The sequence below is a fragment of the Anolis carolinensis genome, chromosome 5 (genome assembly GCF_035594765.1).
Source record: "Anolis carolinensis isolate JA03-04 chromosome 5, rAnoCar3.1.pri, whole genome shotgun sequence".
In the NCBI taxonomy this organism is placed as follows: Eukaryota; Metazoa; Chordata; class Lepidosauria; order Squamata; family Dactyloidae; genus Anolis; species Anolis carolinensis.
In genome coordinates, this window is record NC_085845.1 from 158142641 (window position 1) to 158166694 (window position 24054).

Genomic DNA, 24054 nt, shown 5'->3' on the forward strand with positions numbered 1-24054 from the left:
TACATTTCGTGAGGAAAAAAGTCAGAGACCAAGTGTTGATAAATAATAATAGAAATCCTATTTATTATAAAGAAAAGAAAATAATTGTATTGAAAGAATTTCCTCAATCGATTCTGAATAGAAGAAGAAAATATTTTTTCCTAACAGACGAACTTAAGAGACAAAAAATAAGATTCAGATGGGAGAGGAACGAAGGTATAATGGTGACATGGTATGGTGAAAAATATTGGCTGACCTCGGAGGAAAAAGCTAAAGATTTCTATCAGAAGTTACTGAAAGAGAAAAAATATACTCCGCAGGAGGAATCTCCCCCCTCATCAGTTAAAAGGAAAAAGCCAAAAAGAGCGAGACACCAATCTCCAAAAGAAGTAAAAGAAAACAAAGGGGTAGCTCCTATTACTACCTCAGAACCATCGGATGTAGGAGACGATGAGGAGGAAGAAGAATGTGAAAGAGAGGATGAAGTGGACCTAACTACGGAGGATGAAGAAAAAATGGAAAAGGAAAGGAAACCACAGGAGGCAAAAGAGATAGACGAAGCAACAGATGGATAGAGGTAACCTTATCAGACAATTAAAATTTTATTCCAATAATGTCAACGGTTTAAATGCACCATGCAAGAGGAAAGAAATAATGATTCAACTAAAAAAGGGGAAATTTGATATAATTGCATTGCAGGAAACCCATATTTCCCAAAGACATGGCTCACACCTGACAAACAAATTAATTGGCAAAGAATTTTTCTCATCAGATATTAAGAAAAAAAGAGGAGTGGTATTATACGTAAAGGACGATATTCCGGCGACTCTACAATTTAAAGATCAAGAAGGTAGAATAGTGGCAGTTCAAATTACAATCGACCAGCAAAAAATACTTATTTGTAACATCTACGCCCCCAATGGTCCACAAACTAAATTTGTAAAGGATTTGAGAAGAAAGATCTTAGAGACTGAATTTGATCATCTAATTATCCTAGGAGACTTTAACGGAATAATGGATCTGAAATTGGATACAAGTAGAATGACTAAAAGTAATAAAGAAGAGAGATCAAGATTAATCCCTCAGAACTTTAGAAATTTAAAAGAAGAATTTGACTTAAAAGATATCTGGCGTTTGAACAATAGGGAAAAAAGAGATTATACTTTCTATTCATATAGACACAAAACCTGGTCGAGAATAGATATGGTCTGGATTTCAAAAACATTATGTACAAAAGTCGAGGAAATTAATATATTGCCCAGAGATAAATCAGACCATAATCCAATAATAATGAGAATCAATCATAAGAAAAAAAATTCAAAATGGAGACTGGACAATAATTTACTTAAAAAAGAAGAAGACATTGCTAGAAATAAAAAATTGACAAACGAATACTTTGAAGCTAATGCTTCATCTGAAATTAGTGATCAGATAATTTGGGATGCTTATAAGGCGGTAATCAGGGGATACCTTATTCAACAAAAAGCGGAGAAAAATAAAGTGAAATTTTTAACATTAACCAGAATAAACAAAGAACTGAATGATACTGAGAAGAAGTTAAAGGAAAACCCCTCAAATACCAGCTTAGTAAATCAAATTAGATCACTGCAAAATAATAAAAGAAACTTAGAATTGGAACAAACTGCAAACCAATTAAAATTTATAAAACAATATAATTTTGAAAATGCAAATAAGCCGGGAGCATGGCTAGCACGTAAAATAAGAAAGAAAAAACAACAACAACCAATTATAAAAATAAAGAAAGGAAATGTGACTTTTACTACAGATAAGGATATTATCCAGGAATTTGAGGAGTTCTATACCACTTTATATAAAGAAGAAAATATAGATCAAGGTAAAATTGAGGAATATCTTGGTGCACAAAAATTCAACAAAATTTCAGATGATCAAAGAGAACTATTAAATAAGGTGATAACAATAGAAGAAATCAAAAAAGCAATGAATTCAATGAAACCGAATAAAGCACCTGGGCCGGATGGATTCCCAATTTATTTTTACAGAGTATTGGAAAATGAACTATTGCCCTGGCTAGTAAAAATAATGAATGCAGCTATGAGAGAGAAAAAAATTCCAGAATCATGGACGCAGGCGGATATAATAGCTATACCAAAAGAGGAAGGAGAGGAATTGGAAATACGTAAATTTAGGCCTATTTCTCTGCTTAATACGGATTATAAAATCTTTACGACTGTTTTAGCTAATAGATTTAAAAACTTTTTGAACGAATGGATTGGGAAAGAACAAAATGGGTTCTTACCAGAGAGATATATAAAAGATAACCTTAGATGTGTGATTGACGCGATAGAGTATTATGATTTACATCACCAAAAAGAAGCAATTTTGATGTCTTTAGATGCCGAAAAGGCCTTTGATAAGTTGAATTGGGACTTTTTTAAATTATTAGGGAAAGAATTAGATTTAGGCTATTATTTTTTGAACGCATTAGAGTCAATTTATAATAAACAAAAAGCTAGAATACTGATAAACGGACAACAATCAAAAGATTTCACAATCGGTAAAGGAACAAGACAAGGCTGTCCCTTATCGCCTCTGATATTTATCTTCGCATTAGAAACATTAATTAGAGATATCAGATGTGATGAACAACTAAAAGGATTGAAAATTAGAAACTACGATTTTAAAATACGAGCCTTTGCGGATGACATACTATGTATAATCGAAGATCCTAAAAATCAAATTCAAAAATGGATACAGAAAATTGAGAATTTCGGTCAATTAGCAGGCTTCTACATCAATAAGGAAAAAACAAAATTGCTAGCGAAAAATATAAGTAAGAAAAATCAGGGAATAATACAAGAGAAAACTGAATTAAAATTTGTGACAAAATTGAAATATTTAGGTATCTGGATATCATCAAAAAATGCTAAGCTACTGGAAAATAACTATTGGACAAAATGGAAGGAGATAAAGAAAGATCTGCAACAATGGCAATTCTTAAATATTTCTTTATTAGGTCGCATCGCAATTATTAAGATGAATGTTCTTCCCAAATTACTGTACTTATTTCAAAACTTACCGATAATTAGAAATAATAGTATATTCAAGGAATGGAACAAAGAAATAATGAAATTTATTTGGAAAAATAAGAAACCTAGAATCAAATATAATACCTTAATAGATGTGACAAAAAAAGGAGGCCTTGGTTTACCCAACCTACAATTATATTTTGAAGCTTGCGCACTACAATGGACCATAGACTAGGCAACTTTAGAAAATGAAAGCATATTAACATTGGAGGGAATGGATTTACGACGAGGCTGGCATGCTTATATTGGTTATGAAAAAAGGAAAATTGAAAAAAACTTTGGTAACCACTTTATCAGATCAGCATTAATAAAGATATGGGAAAAATATAAACCACGATTTTATAATAATAAGATCCCAATGTGGATTTCACCCCTAGAGGCAGAACAAAGAAATATTTTAGGGTGGGCAATTTGGCCAAAATATAAGGATATTTTGATAAAAAAGAAAGAAGGTTACATGTTAAAATCACAGGAAGAAATAAAAAAGAAATTCCCAGGTACCTCATGGTTCCAATATGCCCAACTTAATGAACAATATAATAAGGATAAAAGAACTGGATTTGGTGAGATAGACAATCGATGGGATAAAATAATGACAAGTAAGAAGAAAACGATATCTAAGATTTATGGCCTACTTTTGGAATGGGCAACCGAAACAAATGAGATTAAAAATTGTATGATAAAATGGGCACAAAATATTGGACGACCGATTAAATTAGTAGAATGGGAAGAGGTTTGGAATAAAAAATTAAAATATACATATGCATCAGATTTGAAAGAGAATTGGTTAAAAATCTTTCATCGCTGGTATATGACCCCCCAAAAATTAGGATTAATGTATAAAAATTATGATAAGAAATGTTGGAAATGTAAATCACAGGAAGGGTTCTATCACTTATCGTTCTATCACTTATGGTGGTTATGTAAAAAATCAAAAAGTTACTGGAAAATGATCCATCAAGAAACCCAACTAATTTTACAATTGAAATTCCCATTAAAACCAGAATACTACCTATTAGGTATTGTAGATAGTGAATTCAAACTTGATAAAAATGATGATATTTTGTTTACTTATTGCGCTACAGCTGCTAGAATGGCTTTGGCGAAGACATGGAAATTGGAGGAATCTCCGAAAAAAGAAACTTGGATCCACAAGTTAGAAGAAATCAAAAATATGGATAAACTTACATTCCTTTTGAAAGAATCGAGAGGAAAACCTGTTAGAAGGACAAACTGGTCCAAACTGGAAGACTATATTAAAAAATGATTAATTTTATATTTGATGACTATGTACAAACTGGAAATTGATAGCTTTAAATACAGTGTTAAATATTAATTTTTTCTTCTGGTTCTATATTTGCTAATCCCTATCCCTATTGCTGACTCCTCCCCCCCCCCCTTTTTTTTTTCTTTTTTTTTTTTTTGCGTGTTGAATGGTTGTTAACCCTCACCCCCTTATGTTCCGTTTGTTTGGTTGTATATATATTTTTGCTTTTGTTTTTTCTTTTTGCACGTTCCCCGTTTTTAATAGTGCACTGTATTTGAAAATCATAAATAAAAATTTAAAAAAAAAATACATGGGTTATGTAGTGCAATCAGTGTGCAATTTACTATGTGGAGGTTTCATAAAAACATAGAGTTAAAAGAGACAACAAAGGCCATCCAGTCCAAAGCTCTCTCAGATTTATACTATACAATTCCCATGTAGGATTTCAGCCTATGTGTGCTCCCTATGTTATTGGCAAGGTTATGAAAAATATCCAGATTCTTTTGTGTTGCGTCCACAGTGCTTTTTAATATGTGTTATTTGCTAAATGACAGACAAGAATGTGTCAGTGAAAAATATACATGATAACCGTTTGGTGCTGTCAATTAAACTGTTTAATAATATGAGGTTTTAATGAGATAATTAAGCATTGCAATTATCATAAATTATAATTTGCATAATAAAACAATTTGAATGTTGATTTACAAAGACAGCATGTGAGTATATGCAGGCATGTCCGTACACAATGAAAAGAGGCAGCAATCATGGGCTCAACTAAGCTGGTTTGCTTTCAAAGCCAAGCTGAAGGCTTACAGGTTGCTCTATGATGTCTATAAACCATTGATTCAATATTTACAAAGGTGATTACAAACAGTCTATACAACCATTGATTAAATGTGTATCACGAATTAAATATATAGAAATGTGTCTGCAGTGTTTATGCTATTAGAGTTATGTTACAGATTATGTAGTAACAGAAAATAATGTTATCTTTTACAGCCCTTTTTATAAAATGCAAATGCAAAATCTCTTGTGCAAACATGAAATTATAGCATAGGGAAAGGATGAAAAAACTGCACTACTGTTCTTTTGTCGTGGCTAATGAATCACAGTTTAACAGTAAAGCATAAGCTTGGTGTGTAGAATATTTCCCATTTACTTCCTGGCAACTTCAGATAAATAAATATCAGGCAGAAGATCTAGAAAATGCATCCACCTGAAACACTGGAATAGATAGCTGGAATAGAGCATATGGTAACAGTCTGGGTATAAGTCATGCTCATAATGTCAGTTAATGTGCAAAGCAACTGCTGTGTCTTACCTAACAGCTTTTACTCAGATATTTGAATTGCACAAGGTCTTCTAGTGGTATTAATTACTAAGTAAATTAGCCTTCCCCAATGTAATGCACTCTTGATACATTGTGCAGTAATTCTCACTTCTTTGTTGACTTTTTTTTAGCAGGAGACAAAAGACTTTTGTTTCATTTTTTTCAAGTCTTTTACTTAGATTTAGCCTTGTAGATTTAGCCTTTTATATTACATGATTGTTCCAATTTGTTCCACCTCAGTCCTGTTTTTTTTATTTCCCTTTATGTAACTTGTGCTAGGAATTTCTATTGAAGGGTGTCACTGTATAAAAATTTCTATAAGAAAACTCTAGATTTCAACTATCCTAATATGAAGAAGATTACTGTTGAAGGACACATTACATGCACTGCATACATGGCATCTCCATTAAAAAAAATCATAGTTATTGATGGGAAATAACACTTTCTAAGACTTTGGGAAGCTTTTGTCTGACAGAGCTGATTTTTGACAAATGAGCCCATATTTGGAATAAAAGTAGTTTTGAATGTTGATTTGAACAATTAAAAACTAGTCATTTTGTTCTGCTAGGACTGCTGGTATGATATTGTTTTATGAATCTGAAAGAAGGCATGTGTTTCCACCAGGACAATGTTAGCAGCTTCCCTGCCAGACAAACATCTGCATCATTGTGCCAGCTGTCAGAACAATCAGATGCCATGCAGTAAAGCTATGTGTCATTTTGCCTCATGCAGTAGGGGATGATGACTCATTAACAGTCCAAGCCTGAAATGAACTCCATTAGTTTGCCATGAAACTGACATAAGTAATTACTGAACATATGACAGAAATGTATGAAAAATATAAAAAGCCAGAAAGAAATGAGATAGATTTTGCCATTTTAGGGGTGGGGGGAGAGGATGTAATCCATCGCATATTTCATTCTGAATTCTATTTTGGGAATTACATATATCTTGAAAATGGCAGGGTTCAACTAAGGTTCCACTAAATGGTTCTAAAAATAGGAGCTCTAGTTTAAGACATGCAACTTCTGAGAAACCTAAATGTTCTCCTTTCTACCACTGATCCCAACTTTCCATGTTACTTGCATGAATACTCTGGTTTTCAAACCTCAGAAAGTCTAAGCACACCTTACTATGCCTTCCTTGCTGTAAATATTTTTTTTCCAAGGCATGGACACCAGTCAAATGAAGGAGTGTGTGGGAAAATCTGGTAGTGCATCCCTACACATGCACCTATTTGCATCATATTCTAGGCCTCTCCATGTCTTATTTATTCACACAAATAAGACATGGAGAGGCCTAGAATATGATGAGAATTTTGGAGAAGCAGAAGTGGGAACACTCAGTCCTAATGTTTGAATGGAGACCTCCAGAATTCTAATTGGCCCCTCTTGGGATCAACTGAGGTCCATAACCTCTTTCCTGTGCAAACATTGCTTGGTAATTTCCTATTTTGTGCATGATTTTCTCCTGTTCTGAAAGGTTGGCATGCTTCTCCTAAGACTGCATTATTGACAGCAAAAGTTTTAAGTTAACACATGCTTCTGGGGCACTAATTTGTCTTTGGCCTTGCCTACCACCGCAGTGTGCTCCTCAATAACACTTCTGAAATTGAATTTGGCCTTCAGGGTACGAGGGGCTCTATTTTTTTTTTTGTAATAAAGTGTTATTTTATATCAGAGTGGGCACTCTGAGAGGCTAGACAGCCTCATTAGCTTACTAGGACACTTTGTTGGACTGTAACCTACCAAATCCCATCACAATCCCCCTGCCCAAATGTGTGTGTGTGTGTGGGGGGGGGGGAGGCATTTGTGCCGTGCTTTTAGTCTTCCCCAGAGCCATTTTAAACCCCAAGTGATGACTTTTTTTAAAAAAAAATCCAGGATACTGCAAGTATTGAAAAAAGCCTTTCCTGGGCCTAAAATGACACAGGGGTTCCAAAACATGGTAAAATGCCCCCACACCTGCAGAGGACATTTTGGGACAGATTTGAGCTGTAGGGACCAGTAGTTCTGGAACACTACACATGGCCCAAGGCAGGACTTTACCCACTCCTCTTAGAAATGTCTCCAAATATTATTTTAACTGAGAAATTCTCAATGAGTTCACATCTATAAGTCATCAATATTTGGTAATATATATATTTCCCTCTTTCAGGGGTGATTTCAGAACTATAGGTCAACTGAAGTCGGGCACTTTATGGACACTGAAATATGGAAATTTTAGACGGTTTTATCTTTAATGTTTAAACCATGGACAGTTTTAAGCATCACTGAATATTACACATGGGTTTTAATTAAAGGTTGTAATATTTGTTTGCACATTTTTAAATATGTTGTGAGCCACCTTGGATCCACTCTGAATAAAGGCAGCATAGCAATCTCCAAAATAAATAAATAAACTACATTTCAAGTCTTTTAGTATCTTGTGAGCCTGGTGTTGACTGTTATTTGTCTAGTATTCTTGGCACCATTCTCTCATGAGTTTCTCTCATTCGTGGCACTCTTATTACAAACTCTATAGTCAAGATGCCTATTGACCAGGCATGGGCAAGCTTTGGCCTTCCAGGTTTTTTGGACTTCAACTCCCACAATTCCTAACAGCCGGTAAGCTGTTAGGAAATATGGAAGTTGAAATTCAAAATACCTGGAGGGCCTGCTATTGACATACTACATACCAGGAATGGACAATTGTCAGAGGTTAAGAAGAGGCCTTCGTGCCATGAGACCCCAAAGGTCAAAGATGCCCCATCTCTATACCCCAAGTCCTGCAAATTTTAGGTGAGCTAATTTGGCAAAAAGTCACAAGGTTAGGGCTGCTGGCCTCCTTGTAGACCTGTACATGCATTTCCCCCCCTCCAAACTAACAAATGATCTACTCCAGTAAAATGTCCAATGCTGAAGTGCTATTGGCCATTTTTCCTACTTCCAGTTTCAAAGGTTACAGGTTCTTGAGAGCCTGCAAAAATTGCTCACTGGACCATATTTTGCCATCTTTAGTCATGTAGAATCGGCATCAAGTTACCTCAGCCTTATATTAGTTAATTAGTTGTAAGTATTGACTGCATATTTGATGTTTTTAGTAGATATCAAATAGCATAATGCCAAGAATAATAAGATGTGATATTTTTTAAATGTTTAATATGAATGTCTGAAATGGCTGCAGAAGATAATAAAAAAGATTCTAATCTTTCCAATGGATAAACGGCTATATTCAGGACATATTTTTATTTTAATGGGTTTTGTTCAAAAGAGGGTTTCCCTGGGGGCTGCATTAATGAGCAGGAATGCAAACATGCAGAATGATGGTGCTGATAGTCACAAAGTGAACAGCAATACAGGCCTTATTCCTCCTCAATTATGGATAAAGCTGAACAGCACCAAGTGCTTCTCTCAAGAATTGTGTAAAGCTAACTTATATAGTAAAACATGACTAAGCAGAACTGTCTAACAACTTCTGAAACAAGTTGGCAGAGCACATAAACAAACCTTACAAAATAAACAACCTTTACGTAACATAATTGCAGAGGTATCTAAACTAAACCATTTTCTCCGAATAGGGATTGTTTATGAGAAACTATTCAGAAAGGAAGTACCCTGAGTGAGTTTAAGGGTCTGACAAGAGAAATGTATCAATATTTTACCATTAGCTATAGTCAAGCTTTTTGCACTAGTATTTTCATTAGTTTTTGCTTCCTCCCCCGGGGTTTGGCTAAGCAATCTGAGCACAGCTGAAAGCATGCGCCTGCCTCCCTCTCCCCTCTGAAAATTGATTTTCTTTTGAAATCTTAAAATCAATAATGGAGCTCTGATTAAACATCGGCTCTTTGATGTGACTCTGGATTCTGGGGCACTACATTTGCGATTATCTATGAAACCACAAGATAAAACGTAACAGTAGCAGTAGTTTTAGATCTCCTGTGGTGAAGTCATCAGGATATAGTAACTGAAAATAGGCTGAACAAAGCTTCCCCTTCAATAAAGCCTGGGTAGCCTGGCCCACTCATGTAATTTGCAATTAATGCAAGCAGGCTGATACATGAAAAGACAACCATTCTTCAAAGTTCTGATTCACACTATTCAGAGCTTTCTGATAGCAATGCTGGGCATAGTAACCAGTTATGGGGGGAAATAACACCTTTTATCTCAAATTTGTTGTAACTCAGATATTCTGGCTGGTGACCTTACTTCTCTTATGAAAAATGGCTCATTCTGAAAGGACCAACATTTCTTCTAGTTATCAAATACCATTATTATAGCCAAAGAAGGTAGCACAAATGTTGCAGTTTTTCCTTTGTTTCCCCAGTCAAAGAAGAAAATACAGGACTTTCTTTTGCTTTGGCAGCAGAATCACAATTGTGGAGATTACCCAGATGCCGCAAGTCCATGGCCAGCTTGCAAAAACTCCTTCCAACCTGGCCGGCATGAGGTCAGTGCTTAGTATGAGACAATTCCTCCACAAAAGAATAATTTCCCTTTCCATGGGATTGCTCTGGCATGTTGCAATCCTAGGTCCACTTTCTTTGAAATCAATGGTACCTAGAAGCCTGGCTTTCTAACAGGACAAGAATAAGATTGCATTGGTAAGTGTACTTTATTTTTGTATTACTAACATGAACAAATAATTTACCATTGAATAATAGTCCATAAGAACCTTCCTGCATGTGACAATAACACACTATCTTGCCAAATAGGCTTTGATTAGCTATTATTTGAATGAACTAAAAGCAAAGTAATTTTCTGGTTTCCTGGATTTTGCACCTGCTACATGTTGGCTGCTATCCAGAATTCCTTTCACAAATTAATATAAAATGTTTCTAACATTGTTCCAGAAGTATTAAACCTCTCTTCATGATGTTGACACCAATTTGAACCACAGAAATAAAAACCTATGATAAATTAAATGTCTTCTTCATGAGTACAATCTGCAAAGTATAGTAAGCACTATTGTTTAGACGAAAGAAACAACATTTCCTTTAAAATAGATGGAAAACAATTCCACATGAGACTGTTGAACACAAGGCTTGCTGTTTCTTGTAGCCATCAACAGATTTCTTCATTAGATATGGTGTTTTAGTTCATGCACTGCTATTGCCTTGGTACCCCAGAGATTAATGCTCCTGTTGCTTAAATAAATAACATTCTCACTGATATCAGAGTAACAAAACATAGCCAATATTTTCAGGTACAAAGCATTTTCAAGGAATATGCCAGAATAATTTAGTTTGTCATCTAACCTTTAGCTTAGACTGAAATACGCAGACAGATAAACAGATATATTGATGATAGAGAGACAGCTACATTGGGAAAATAAATAAATTACACTTTGAAAAATATAGTGTCATTTATCTCTTGTGCCTAACCATCTACAAGACTGACAACATTTAATTCATGAGAGAGTAAAAATGGTTCTCTAATGAGTAAAAGGACATAGTTTACATTCCCACACATGTTCTCAACTTCATCAAAAAATGGGTGACTGTTCAGAGCTCCCTAATAAGAAATTCGAAGATGTTTTTGTTTTTAATTGGGGGCTTTTGTGATATTCTGTTTGTCCAAAAGATAATATGTCTGAACAAAAACGAGTATTTGCACAAGATCAAATGTTTTCTGCACAAGAAAATGCTTTTTGAAAAAAGCCCCCTCCAAAAAACCCCAAAAAAGTCCGAACGTGAACATTGCACAAAAACCTTTGCAATATCATCCAGTAGTGAGATAACTTTTTCAATTGTTCATTTTTGCTTAAGATAATGAAATAATAAAATATTAACACATCTGCTTTGGATTATGAATCAACGAATAATTCTTCTTCTAAGAATAATGATGTCGAGAGGGGAATAAGGAAAATTTGAGGCAGAGAAACCATCTTTCTCTGTTCTTGGTAGTATCTTGCCAGCAAAGCAAGGATATGAAATATATGTTCTTTTTTTCTGCTACAGGATTCTCCCTCCCACCACCACCAGGATAGGGCAGTTAAAGCAATGTATTGGGGCCTCTGTTATCCCATAGTCTCTCCCAGCATGTCTTTACAATGCTTCCTTTTTGTTCCACTGTCACTTGACTTCCAACAGTGGAAGCATGTCTGACGCAGGCATTTCCGAAGTTTGTCAGAAAGAGAGGTCTAAAACGCTGTGTATGCAGCAAAAAATAAGCAAGACTCTCCGTTCAACTGCTGCAAGGAGTCTAGATGATGCATGGATGGATTTGTAACATACGTGTTCTCTGACAGGGAGCTGCTTTTTGGTGTGTGTCTGTGGACAGTGGATTGTGACGACAGCTCCAATGTGCTATCAATGCTCCTGGGATGCACTGGAGCAATTTCGGAGTGTTTTAACTTGGATTAATCAGGTAAATATAGACTGGAACTACATTGTCATACAATGCAGTTTGAATCAGCATAATATGGCCACTGTAGCCTCATGTAATTAAGTTCAATGCATTTAATCTGTATTATATGGGTCTATACCCACCACATAACACAGCTCCAAACTGCATTATATGGCAGTGTAGATCCAGCCAGACATAGCTCTAGATCCCTAGCATTTCAGTCTTAATCAACAAACCTGCATGTTACAGCTTCTGGCAGAATTGTTCCTAATATTCCTTATCTGATAAGAACAGCTTCGGTATCGAGATTTCTACAATAATCTCTTCTATGAAAATAAACCTTAGCAGAGAAATAAATATATTGGCAGGTAGATATAGACAGCATCAGAACAGATCTCATGCATTATTACAGAATTCCATTTTTTCCATTTGTAGTGATGAATCTGAACACAAACCAATAGCTCTTACCATAGAGTGATATTCATATATTGCCATGGTACAGAAAGATTTGCAATGGCTTGGCCCCTTTATTTGCATTACAAACAATACTGTCCTTCCTACCCTATAAATATTAGCACAGATTCATTTCCATACCTCTCTGATAGCTGTACAAAACTCACTCTGCAGGACCTTTTTAAGTGACTGTAGCTTGTGCCCGGGTACGTCTCCAGACTCCTGTAGTTTCTCCAGTAGTTCTATTGCTCTGGCGATATCTGAATAAATAAAAATGAGGCAAAAATTATAACTTCAAACAGTTGGAACAGAAAATAACACAAAGAGGTTATGCTATGATTTTAAAGTTGCATAGTATTTTTCTATCCCATTTTTATTTTAATGTTTCTACCCATGCAAAGCAGATCAGGCTTACGACCGCACCAGACAGGCTATTTTACCCATTCCTTCTTCTACCCTTTCAACACAGAGCTGTCAGAAAAAAACAACTGCGGGATTGGCATGTGATTTATAGTTTTCTCCTCCCTCAATCACACCCTCCCTATCACTGTGCACTGAACTGATTGTCTTGGAGGTACAAAAATCAACCCAAGCATAGCAGAGTCCTTTATCAGTTGTCAGCAGAATGTTACTGTACAGCCTGACCTTGTACTGCTCACTGTTTAAGAAAACTCCTTAACTCAGTTTTCATCAGTCAATAATGTAACTCTCGTCATGTCTGTCACATGGTCATGACTAGGCTTCCTTTGCCTGTCCCTTCAGTTTCACATTACCACCTACTTAACCCTGCAGTGGGTGTGTGACTACTTGTCCATTAGAACTGTATTTTTTATTTACAATATTGTAAATAGGAAAATAAATAAAATTATTTGAAAAAACTATTTTCCAACAGTATTACACAATGGGGTTACAATCAATGCAATCCTACCTAACAATGAATTAGCTACAAAACAGATGCCCTTCCCATGATGCACACCAGCTTCCAGCTGGGCTTCATGGTGAAAGAGGAGGAGAAGCGCACACACCACCACCGAGGCAACATGGGAGGTCTGTCATATTGCCTTAGGAGCACTGGGGGGAAGCCGGGTGGTGATGCTTTCTCCCATGGGATGGGAGTCGAGGTAAGTCACCTGATGTGGGGCATGAAGCAATAAGTTCTCCATGCCCCCCCCAGGACCCCCATTGATTTGACATGATGTGTGCCAAATCCTCAGCCTAATGTGACAAGTTTGTTAGTTCTGCATTTTAAGTTACCTTAAATAGACCTATTGCTTTAGACTACAATGTTACACATGTTTAAAGATTTAAAGATGGGCTCAAAGCCAACCCTAAAAACTGTGGCATAGACACTGAGAACTGGGAAGCCCTGGCCCTTGAGCGCTCCAAGTGGAGGTCAACTGTGACCAGCAGTGCTGCAGAGTTCGATGAGGCAAGAATAGAGGGCTTAAGGGAGAAACGTGCCAAGAAGAAGGAGCGTCAAGCCAGCCCTGACCGGGACCGCCTTCCACCTGGAAACCGATGTCCTCACTGCGGAAGAACATGCAGATCAAGAATAGGTCTCTTCAGCCATCTACGGACACCCCCCCAAGATGGAGACAATCGTCCTCGAACTACGAGGGATTGCCTAAGTAGTAAGTAAGTTACACATGTTATATTATAAGGGCACTTAAGAACTACACCAGAGCCTGACAACTCCATTCCTCCCTTTTGCAATCCTAAATAGCTAATGAGAGCTAATATGGTATACTGAATTGATTGTTTGATTAGGATTGTTGGATTAGGATCCTGGGACACCAGTGTTTGAATCCTTGTTCACCCACTAGGTGACCTTGGACAAGTTCATTTACTTACCCTCAGAGGAAGGCAAGAGCAAACCCTCTCTGAACAAATTATTCCAAGAAAACCCCGTGATCGGTTTGCCTTGATGTTTCTATAAATCAGAAATAATTTAAGAGCCACAACAACAAGCTGCTAGTATATTGTACATTTATTGAGCTCTAGTTGTAGCATACATTTTAAAATTGTATGTGGTTTCGTTATATAATCCCAGTACACATTCTGTTTTACATGGAGAATTGCTATATTACCCAACTAACAAAATTGATGCAATAAAAGTTATAGTCTAAACCAATTAGCTGATAGTCTTTAGGAAAAAAATTGATCAGATTAACCTTGCCATCTGTTTTATTTTTATAGAGACACTTTTATTAACTATATTATTGTATCACCTCATTAACAGCTGCCTTGACAACCTAAGTCACACTACGTATATATAAGCACTAGACTTCATACATAACATTCATTTGTGGTGACTTCCAAGTGATAAAGATGGACGCTTGTCATCCTGAAGTATTTCAAGCACTAATTAAAATAATGTATGATTATTTTTATTTTCTATTTTACATTTCAATTTCTATTTTACCAACACATAGTCATTTCCAGCATGCTGTGAAGCACACTCTAAAAACATTGGGCATTATGACAAAGAGAGCTGAAGAAAAAGGCTTTTAATTCTCATCACATTTGGTGTCTATCCTTACAAGCTATTACATTACTGCAAACAAACCAAGAAGCCGGAAAAGAAATGGCAAGATTACAACAGTATCGTAGTTTCATTCTTTTTTGCTTTGAGGTACAAAACAATCAATATTAAAGGCACGTGTTGACTGCAAAGATGTCATACATTGCACTTGGCTGCATGCAAGAATATTCTTGACTGACAAATGGCTGGTGATTCTCAACTGTGACCTCATTGATTCAAAGGGAAGCCAGACAACTGTACTGAGTCCTTTCCTAAACTTGTGATTGGCTCTTCTAAAGGTGATCCAAATAAGTGCAGGGCTCATTCAATGAGAAAAACATAGCGATGCCCCCAAAGTAACAGTAATAGGATGAAGAATGGTTTGTGTGCTAATTTCAGTGACAAGAGTATACCCATCTCACCATTGCTTCACTACCTTTGATTAGCATACTTACCAGATCTGGGGGACTTTTTCAGCCCTGGGGACAATTTCCAATTTAAGAATATCTCCCTGGGCTAATTAGAGGCAAAGCAAAATGGAATTATTCCAGGAATATGAACATGTTATGTTGTTAACCAAACTTCGGGTAAAATGTTTGAAGGTAAAAAATCATAACTCTTGCTTTAGACAAAATCTTGCCAGTCTGCAAACCAGAGCTTCTCTTACATTAAGACTTGACTGCCAAAGCATGCAATCCAGGTAAAATATACTAACAGAAATCAGAATCTGACAGTTGATCCATATAATCAATGTTTATCTTCTCTCACTTCTAACAAATCTCCAGTTTATCAGGTGGAAGCTTGCCCAGCATGGTTAAGCAAGTGTTGTATATGCATCACCACCCCACAAATATATATTTTTAGACCACCAAATTTAGTGCACTCTAAGTACCACTGAATCTATATACAGCCCCATTATATTTCTAACTTTCCAGCCAAAGAAGGGAAAGAAGGGTGTTTTGGAAAGCAGCTGAAAACAAATCCTTTCCCCCCAGTGCCAAGCTATACAATCTTTTTAATTAACAGTGTCACCTGTAATACATTCGTTTGGAAGCAAGGAGAGCACAGCAACATCTTTTCTGCAAAGAAGGGTAATGGCTATTTTGGCGATGCCTGTTGTTTTGTGTGTATGTGTGTATATGTGAGGGTGGGGATAATCTTATACAATATTTTAAATGATTGTGTGTACAAAATAAAAGTTGTGTAATATTGAACCAATAAAAGTGTCACAGGTTTTGACACTCATTTGAACAATTTTGGATTTGAAGTATTTTGGAATTCTGGATAAGAGATGTTCAACCTGTACTTTAAAACTAACAGTCCTTGGTATAGGGTGGGCCAAAAGTCATTAATAGGTTTCAATATTTAATACTGAATATGCAGCATCTATCTATATATCTATATAATAAAAGTGAAAGTATGAATGTATGTATGTATGCGACCCCCACGGATGATGGAACTGGACCAAATCTGGCACACAACCTCCCCCCCCCCCCCATGACCAACAGAACATACTGGAGCGGTTTGGTGGGGTGGAAGAGACTGAACCATCTGGGTGGAAGATTCATCCAGAGAGCACTCTGAACCCTACCAATAACGGGTCTGGACCAAACTTAACACAAAGAACCCTGATGACCAACAGACCAACAGAGAGGTTTGGGGGTGGGGGTGACTCACTGTGCATCCAGAGAGCCTCCTGAACTACACCAATTATGGATCTGGACCAAACTTGGCACACAAACCAACATGGCCAACTTTGAATACTGGCGGGGTTTGGAGTGATTGATCTACGATTTTTGGAAATGGTAGTTCACCCACATCCTTATGCATTTTCTAATGGGAGCATTCATTAAAAAAGGAAAGACTGGCTTTTTTTCTAAAAAAATATATTTACAAATTACCAAACTGATATTACCTAACATCCAAAAACAATACCTTTTTCAAAAAACCTGGGCATCACTGGGCACCCAAGCTAGTAGGAAATAAAATTACATTATATTATATGTAAAATCTTTTCAATTTGTTTCCAAAAAGTCATTAAAACATCAGATGCCTTTGTGACTTTTGGCTCACCTTGTACCAGTACACTGGAAACATACACTGAGCATACTATTTCAGATAATTCTATTACACAATAAAAGAAAAATACTGTAAGACTATGACTACGTGAGACTAGGGATTTTAGTTAGATATAACATGTATTGTGCATCTGCTATTACATTATTGTGGCAGGAATGTCTTAAATCGTACCTCTTTCTACGTGGTAACATCAAAGAAAGATCACAATATGTAAATGACCACAGCATATCCTCTATCAACAGTTGAGAAGGTTCCAAATGCTTCACCTATCCTAGTGTGTTTTTATAGAAAATACATATGTATAGGATATAAGAGTGCTTTGGATCTTTAATCTCAGAACTGTTCAGCAATACAGCATACAAAAAAAAGACTAAATATGAATAACTTCAACAACATGGCTTTTGGGAGGTGTATTTCCAGTCTGATGATCCATTCAAGGGAATTTGTGGCTGCAGCTGAGAATCGGAAATAACTTGTCTGAGGCAGTGTTCATTAGGGAAAAAAGTGTATTGTTTCTGAGGGTTGTTGTGTGTCTTTCGGGCTGTGTGGCCATGTTCCAGAAGCATTCTCTCCTGACGTTTCGCCCACATCTATGGCAGGCATCCTCAGAGGTTGTGAGGTATGGAGAAAACTAAGCAAAGAGGTAAATATATATCTGTGGAAAGTCTAGGGTGAGAGAGGTCAGTGTGAATGTGTGTAGTTAATCACTTTAATTAGCATTGAAAAGCTTATCTGCTGTCTTCTTCCTGCCTCTGGGGCATCCTTTGACCTCTGACCTCTCTCACCCTAGACTTTCCACAGATATATATTTACCTCTTTGCTTAGTTTTCTCCATACCTCACAACCTCTGAGGATGCCTGCCATGGATGTGGGGAGAGAATGCTTCTGTCAGGAGAGAATGCTTCTGGAACATGGCCACACAGCCCGAAAGACACACAACAACCCTGTGATCCTGGCCATGAAAGCCTTCGACAACACATTGTATTGTTTCTTCTAATAAACAAGAATTGAGTTCTAAACACAAGTAGTTTCCCTCGTTCCACACAGTGACATGACATTTTGAATACTCTGAAAAACTGTTCACTATCCCCATTAGGTCATTTTTTTAAAAATCCATTAACTTGCATGACAAGTTGTGTGGCTGAACCAACTGTACAATATGCAGTTATGGTTGAACCATTTAAACCACAATGCAGTTATGGTTGAACCATTTAAACCACAATTTCACTCACATAGAAAATAAAGTACCAGCCAAATCCTAGCATTCCAGTTCAACTTCAAAAGAAAAAACTTCTCTAAGCTGAATAAACTGGTAAAAAGAAAGCTGTATGGGCAATTCAAAGGGGTCAAATGTCTCTATGATTTTGAGGGCTGCTCCTGGTATTGGGGGACAGCAGAAGTGTGGCCACATTTGTTGATGAGATACAATTATTGTGACTGTTTGGACAAAAAATGATTTCTATGAGCCAAAAAGGATCTTTCCAAACTGCAGAAAAGAAAATTAAAATGATAACAGCAATTCAAGGTAAATGTCATGTGATGCACACTGGGGCAAAATACCTGATTCTCCCCTTCTGGAAACATTCATTTAGGCATGGAGAGTTGTACAATATCTTCAACAGTAAAGGCATGGAGGATGATTTATGTAAGCCATTTCCAACTTCACATACACTTTGATGGGATCTAAGATGGCAAGAGCTAACCAAGAAAGGGATCTTGGAATTTTGATAAAAGGTTCCGTAAAATGTAACCTGATGAGTGGCTGTTATATAAAAAGGGGACCTCCATACTGGACATTATTAGAGAAGGAATTGTAATCTAATGTATCAACATCAGCTTGGAAAAGGAGGGATTAAAAAGAAACAAGACAGGGTTCTATAAAATTATGTGGAGAGAAACTGGTGTGGAGAGACCTGGTGTGGAGAGAAAAAAAGGAACCGTTTTTATCCTCTTCTTGTAATATGAGAATTCAGGGTCATTTCATGAATCTGATTGGTGGCAAATTCAGGAGAGGTAAAATGTAATACTTCTTCACACACATGGGAAATTCCCTGCAACAAAATGTAGATATGGCTGCCACTATAGTCAACTTAGAAGGGGAAATAGATGAATTCATGGAGTTTACTGCCATCAATGCCTACTAGTCAAATATCTTCCATTATCATTAACAGTATTTCTCTGTATATGGGAAAAATAAGATGGAAGATGTGGATGCACTCTTCTTGTGGGAGATTTCCCGCAGACAACTGTTAGCCATTATGTGAACATAGTGATAGACTAGATAAATGTTTTGGTCTAATCCAATAACCTAAGCTTTTATTTAAAATCTACACTTGAACTGAGATCCAGTACTAAACAGTAAAGCCATTAAAATAGCTTATCCAAATGGGAAAGAAATATAAAGCTTTCATGGAAAATTTTAAAAGGCACTATTCCAGTTTTTGTATTATCTTATTGTTCAAGTACACATTCAGGCCCTTTTTTAAAAATACCCTTCTCACATCTATCTTTTTATTCTTTATCTCAGAATTTGACGCATCCAGCTTTTGTATATGTTATTTGCATTCATAGGCTGAGTTATATGCTGAAAAGTTGCTGAAGTATCTTAGATATCTTAGAACAAATATGAGAACCAGATGAAATATTATCAACAAGTCTACCTTATTCTGATGTCAAACTCATGTGTATTAATGCGTAAAAGATTTTAAAATAGATTAATCTCAGATTCTCATCAACCAAGTAGCCAACAGCTCTGACAATAAATTCATGAACAATGTGGCAGTATTTGTATTTGAGATAACATAGTACCATAACTTGCTAGACCTTTATGGTCTAGCTTTGACATAAGAAAATTTATATACAGTGATGCCTTGACTCAAGAGTTTCATTCATTCCATGACCAAGCTCTTAACGCAAAATGTTCTTATCTCAAAGCAAATTTCCCATTTAAATGCACTGAAATGCTATTAATCTGTTCCAGGGGTCTCTGAACCCCCCTTTTTTGTTTACATGTTTTTAAATAAGAAAATGTATTTTCTAAATAACAAATAATGTATAAATCCACATTCACATGGAATAAAAAGAAAAAATCAGTTTTAATATGGGAGAAGCACAAAGTTGTGGCAAGGAAGAACAAAGTGAAGAGGCAGAAGCATCATTTTCTTCATACTGTTCTCTCAGGTGCAATTTTGACTTCACAGCCCTGCTCTCTTTGCAGCAATATGTTAATAAATAGTGATGAACAGTTCTCTAATGTCGCTCATTAGAAATTTCAAACTGCCCCAACTAGACCCAGTTAACTCCTATACACATTCCATGTATTTTCTAAGCATTGGTGACTGCAAGAAAATTTAGGATATGATAGTTTAACACTCATAATGCAGACATTGCACTGGTACCATTTATACAAAGAGTAGAACTAATGAAATAAATCGGACACATCTAAATGAAGTTTCATTAATTTCAGCGGCCTAATTGATGCATATCTAAGTCTAGATTCAAATCACAATATTTTTGTGGCATGCTTTGAAGTCATTTCTGAGTCATTATCTGAATGAGAGATTTGTTCAGAGGGACTTGCTCAGAACCATTGAGTGGGTTTCTATGCTTGAAAATGGATTTAATCATGGCCTCCAGAGTCACAGTCCAACACTCAAACCACAACATGCTGGTTCTCAACAAATCACTATTACAAACACTTAATAATTATTGTAATGTACTGGGTGCTGACTTTGAAAAGTGCTCAGAAACCTTAATAGACCCAAAGAGCTTCAAGCAGTTGTTAATTGGGGCTGTCTGCAAGGAGCAGACAATTTCCTTCATGAAATAGCTTGATTGATTGCTGGTCTGTTTCCAAGCACAATTCAACCTGCTGGCAATGCCCTAGAAAGTTCTATATAGATTGGGTCCAATATCTCCCTGAATGAGCCCATTACAGCTCTAAGATTTTTCTGGAGAGGACCCTCTCTGTCCTATCACTTACATTTGTTTGCTGGGAGCTAGGAAGAAATCCTTCTTGTTGGTTATTCAAGGGGCATTCTAATGCTGTCAGGCTTTTAGAAACTGATTGGGATGCATTTGTATTTAGTCTTAATGAATTTTAAAGCCCTGAATGGTTCAGGTCCAACCTATCTATCCAACCACATCTCCTGGTATGAGCCTGCCTGAGCACTACGATCTGCAGGAGAGGGCCTACTCTCAGTCTTACCCTCATCTCAGGTACAGCTGGTGGGAACGAGAAAAGACCTTCTTGACGGTGGCTCCTCGGCTCTGGCATTTCCTCCCCAAGGACATCAAAATGGCTCCCTCACTGCTATACTTTGGAAAGCAAATACAAACTTTTCTTTGGAAGGAAGCTTTTGGGGAAAACAATGGGTAACCGTGTTAAATGGCAATGGATTTCGACTATGGCAACAAGATAGTGCGGGTTTCTAATATAGCTGGTTCTTGATATAGCTGGTTTTAATGCTATTTTATTATGTACTGTTGTTTTATATGAGTTGTTAGAAATATTTTGTGTTGTTTGTGTTACATGTAATTTGACTTTGTATTGTCCTAAATTTGAATGGCATCGAATTGTTGCCAACTGTTAGCTGCACTGAGTCCCTCAATGAGAGAAAGATGGTGGGGCATAAAACAAATTAAATAAATAAATATATAATGTTATAATGCTGTACATGGTTTAACGGTCATTTCAATGTTCATACTTATAATTTTATTGAAGTTTTTATGGTTTTTTTAATATGTATTATTTTTAATATGTTGTAAGTCAATTTAAGTTATTGGAGCAAGAGCAGATATAAATGGATGATGATGATGACGATGATGATGATTTCCAACAACAGTGGCCTGAGTCTAAATATGTATTTCATTTCTCTCTTTACCTTCTGCTATGCTTCTCTCTGTTCTGTTTACGCCTTACTATACTCCCTCATTCAGCCTTAGCTACGATATGCCATGTGATCTTTTGCATTCCAAATCCCTTAAATCCTGGAACATCTGCAATTCAATCTCCTGGTTATTTGCATTGCTGCACGTTCTTTGCTCTGCCAGCACAGCTCCATGGAGGCTAAATGGGAATGCCTATGAGATTAAACAGTAAAGTGATTAAAATTTCCATTACTTTGGAAATGTATTCTACGTAATAGTGAAGTTCAACAAGACAGTTTTGCAGGTAGAAAGACATATGCTGACAAGAATTAAAAGAAGTAATTCCTGAGCTGGAAATTTAAGTACTCTCCCACCATTAGATTAGCCTTTAGGCATTTACAACTGTGAGGGAAAATCTTTCTAGCTTAATCAGATTTTCAACAGAGTATGTGTAAATGTCACTGCTGTGTTCATGAAAAGAATAAAGTGTGTTTTTATCTCATTATGGTCTAGGGATAGCAAAACATTACTAATCAGTGAACAAGATTGGCAGTGCAATGCCATATTGGTTTAATGAGGAGAAGGCTCAAACTCTGGTTACAATATCATAGAAACTTGAATTACAGCAGAGCAAACCTTAAGCTAGTATAACTGTTGTAGGGGTGTGTAACTACATTGGCATGGGTGAACAAATGGCTAGATGTTTGGGGAAAATAGGGAAATGACCAAAGGAGTGACCATTTTAGCTCTTACTCTCACTCATGGCAAAATGTCAAATAAAAGAACCATATGGAAGTCAACTGGGAATTGGATCTCACCTGACAAATCCTTGTCACTACTCAATAGTTCTCTTCCCTCTTGCTCTTCCTAACCAGGAAAGGCAAGGAGAGAGTGAATATGGCTCAAGATTATAGCTACTCAACCCTACAGCCCAGTCTGCTTTCCTTTGCCCTTGATTTTTCTGATCAGGAAATGTGAAGCAGGATCCTGACAATTGTCCCTTGAATCGTAAAATCAGTCAGGCACTGGATCAGGCCCACTCTGCTCTTCAGTTTACCAGAGCATATCAAAAGACAGGGAAGAAATATGGCTCTTGGGGCTGAAACAGTTTTTCACACTTGGGATGCAGAATTTCTCAGGGGATAATATCAATGTGTTGTCAGCATCTCTACATGGATGATTGCTGCCTCAGTACAGAACTAATGCAAGGGTACCTGCAGGAACGATATTGTGATTGGTGATTAGCATCTGTGCTTCTAGAAACACAATGGTAGTAGAAGTTCCTTTACTTTTTGTTCTTATTTCTACTGCTATTATAGTACAACACTATGGTATTATACTACTGCTGCTGGGAGAGCATTCGGTATCCGCTTCTTACACATGATCAGCAAGTTACAGTGACTGAAAGGGATAATGTGACTGCACTCATGTAGTGAGTTTGTCACAAGCATCTCGTTGACTAAGTAAAAAAAATGCTGGACTAGAGAGTCCTTTGTACTGATCTAGGTTGGGTTGTTGACCTGAAGATTGCCAATAAGAATCCAACCCGGGGAGAGTGTGGATGAGCTCCCTCTATCAGCTCCAGCTCCCATGAGGGGACAGGAGAGAAGCCTCCCACAAGGATGGTAAAAACATCAAAAACATCAAAAGCATCCCCTGGGCAACGTCCTTGCAGATGGCCAATTCTCTCACACCAGAAGCAACTTGCAGTTTCTTAAGTCACCCCTGACATGAAAAAAAATCTAGTGTGGCTCTTCTTACATAAGTTACCAAGCAGCACCATATATGGGTCACAAGATTGTTTTCCCTGGTTGCAGTTGTTAGGATATGCATTAGAATTGCATTTTCTAACATTGTGCAGCATTTTATGCATTTGGAAAATGCAGCACAACCATCCTTCTTGCTACTAGCTTGGCCTTTTGCTTCTAGTCATTTATCCTTTCTCTTTCTATTAACTCTCATGGTGATTATCTCACTATCATCCATCATTGGTGATACCACAGAATGTCCTTTCAAAGCTGTTAATATTTGCATTCATTAACCCAAAATGGGTTCTCCAATAATGATGATGATGATGATTTTGCCATGCATACACAAAGACTATGAAACTGTTTGGGTTGAATTGCTCCTTGGGAATGTAATCCTAACCAGGCTATCAGGGG

The 24054-nt window shown here is 36.7% G+C and overlaps 1 protein-coding gene across 1 annotated transcript in view; it reads right to left on the reverse strand.

Annotated features, from left to right (window-relative positions):
* Window positions 1–24054, reverse strand: part of lin7a (lin-7 homolog A, crumbs cell polarity complex component) — a 52201-nt gene that overhangs the window by 22261 nt on the left and 5886 nt on the right. The window contains exon 2 of the mRNA XM_003221123.3: window positions 12565–12683. Coding sequence (XP_003221171.1) covers window positions 12565–12683 — 119 coding nt within the window. The remainder of the gene's footprint in view (window positions 1–12564; window positions 12684–24054) is intronic.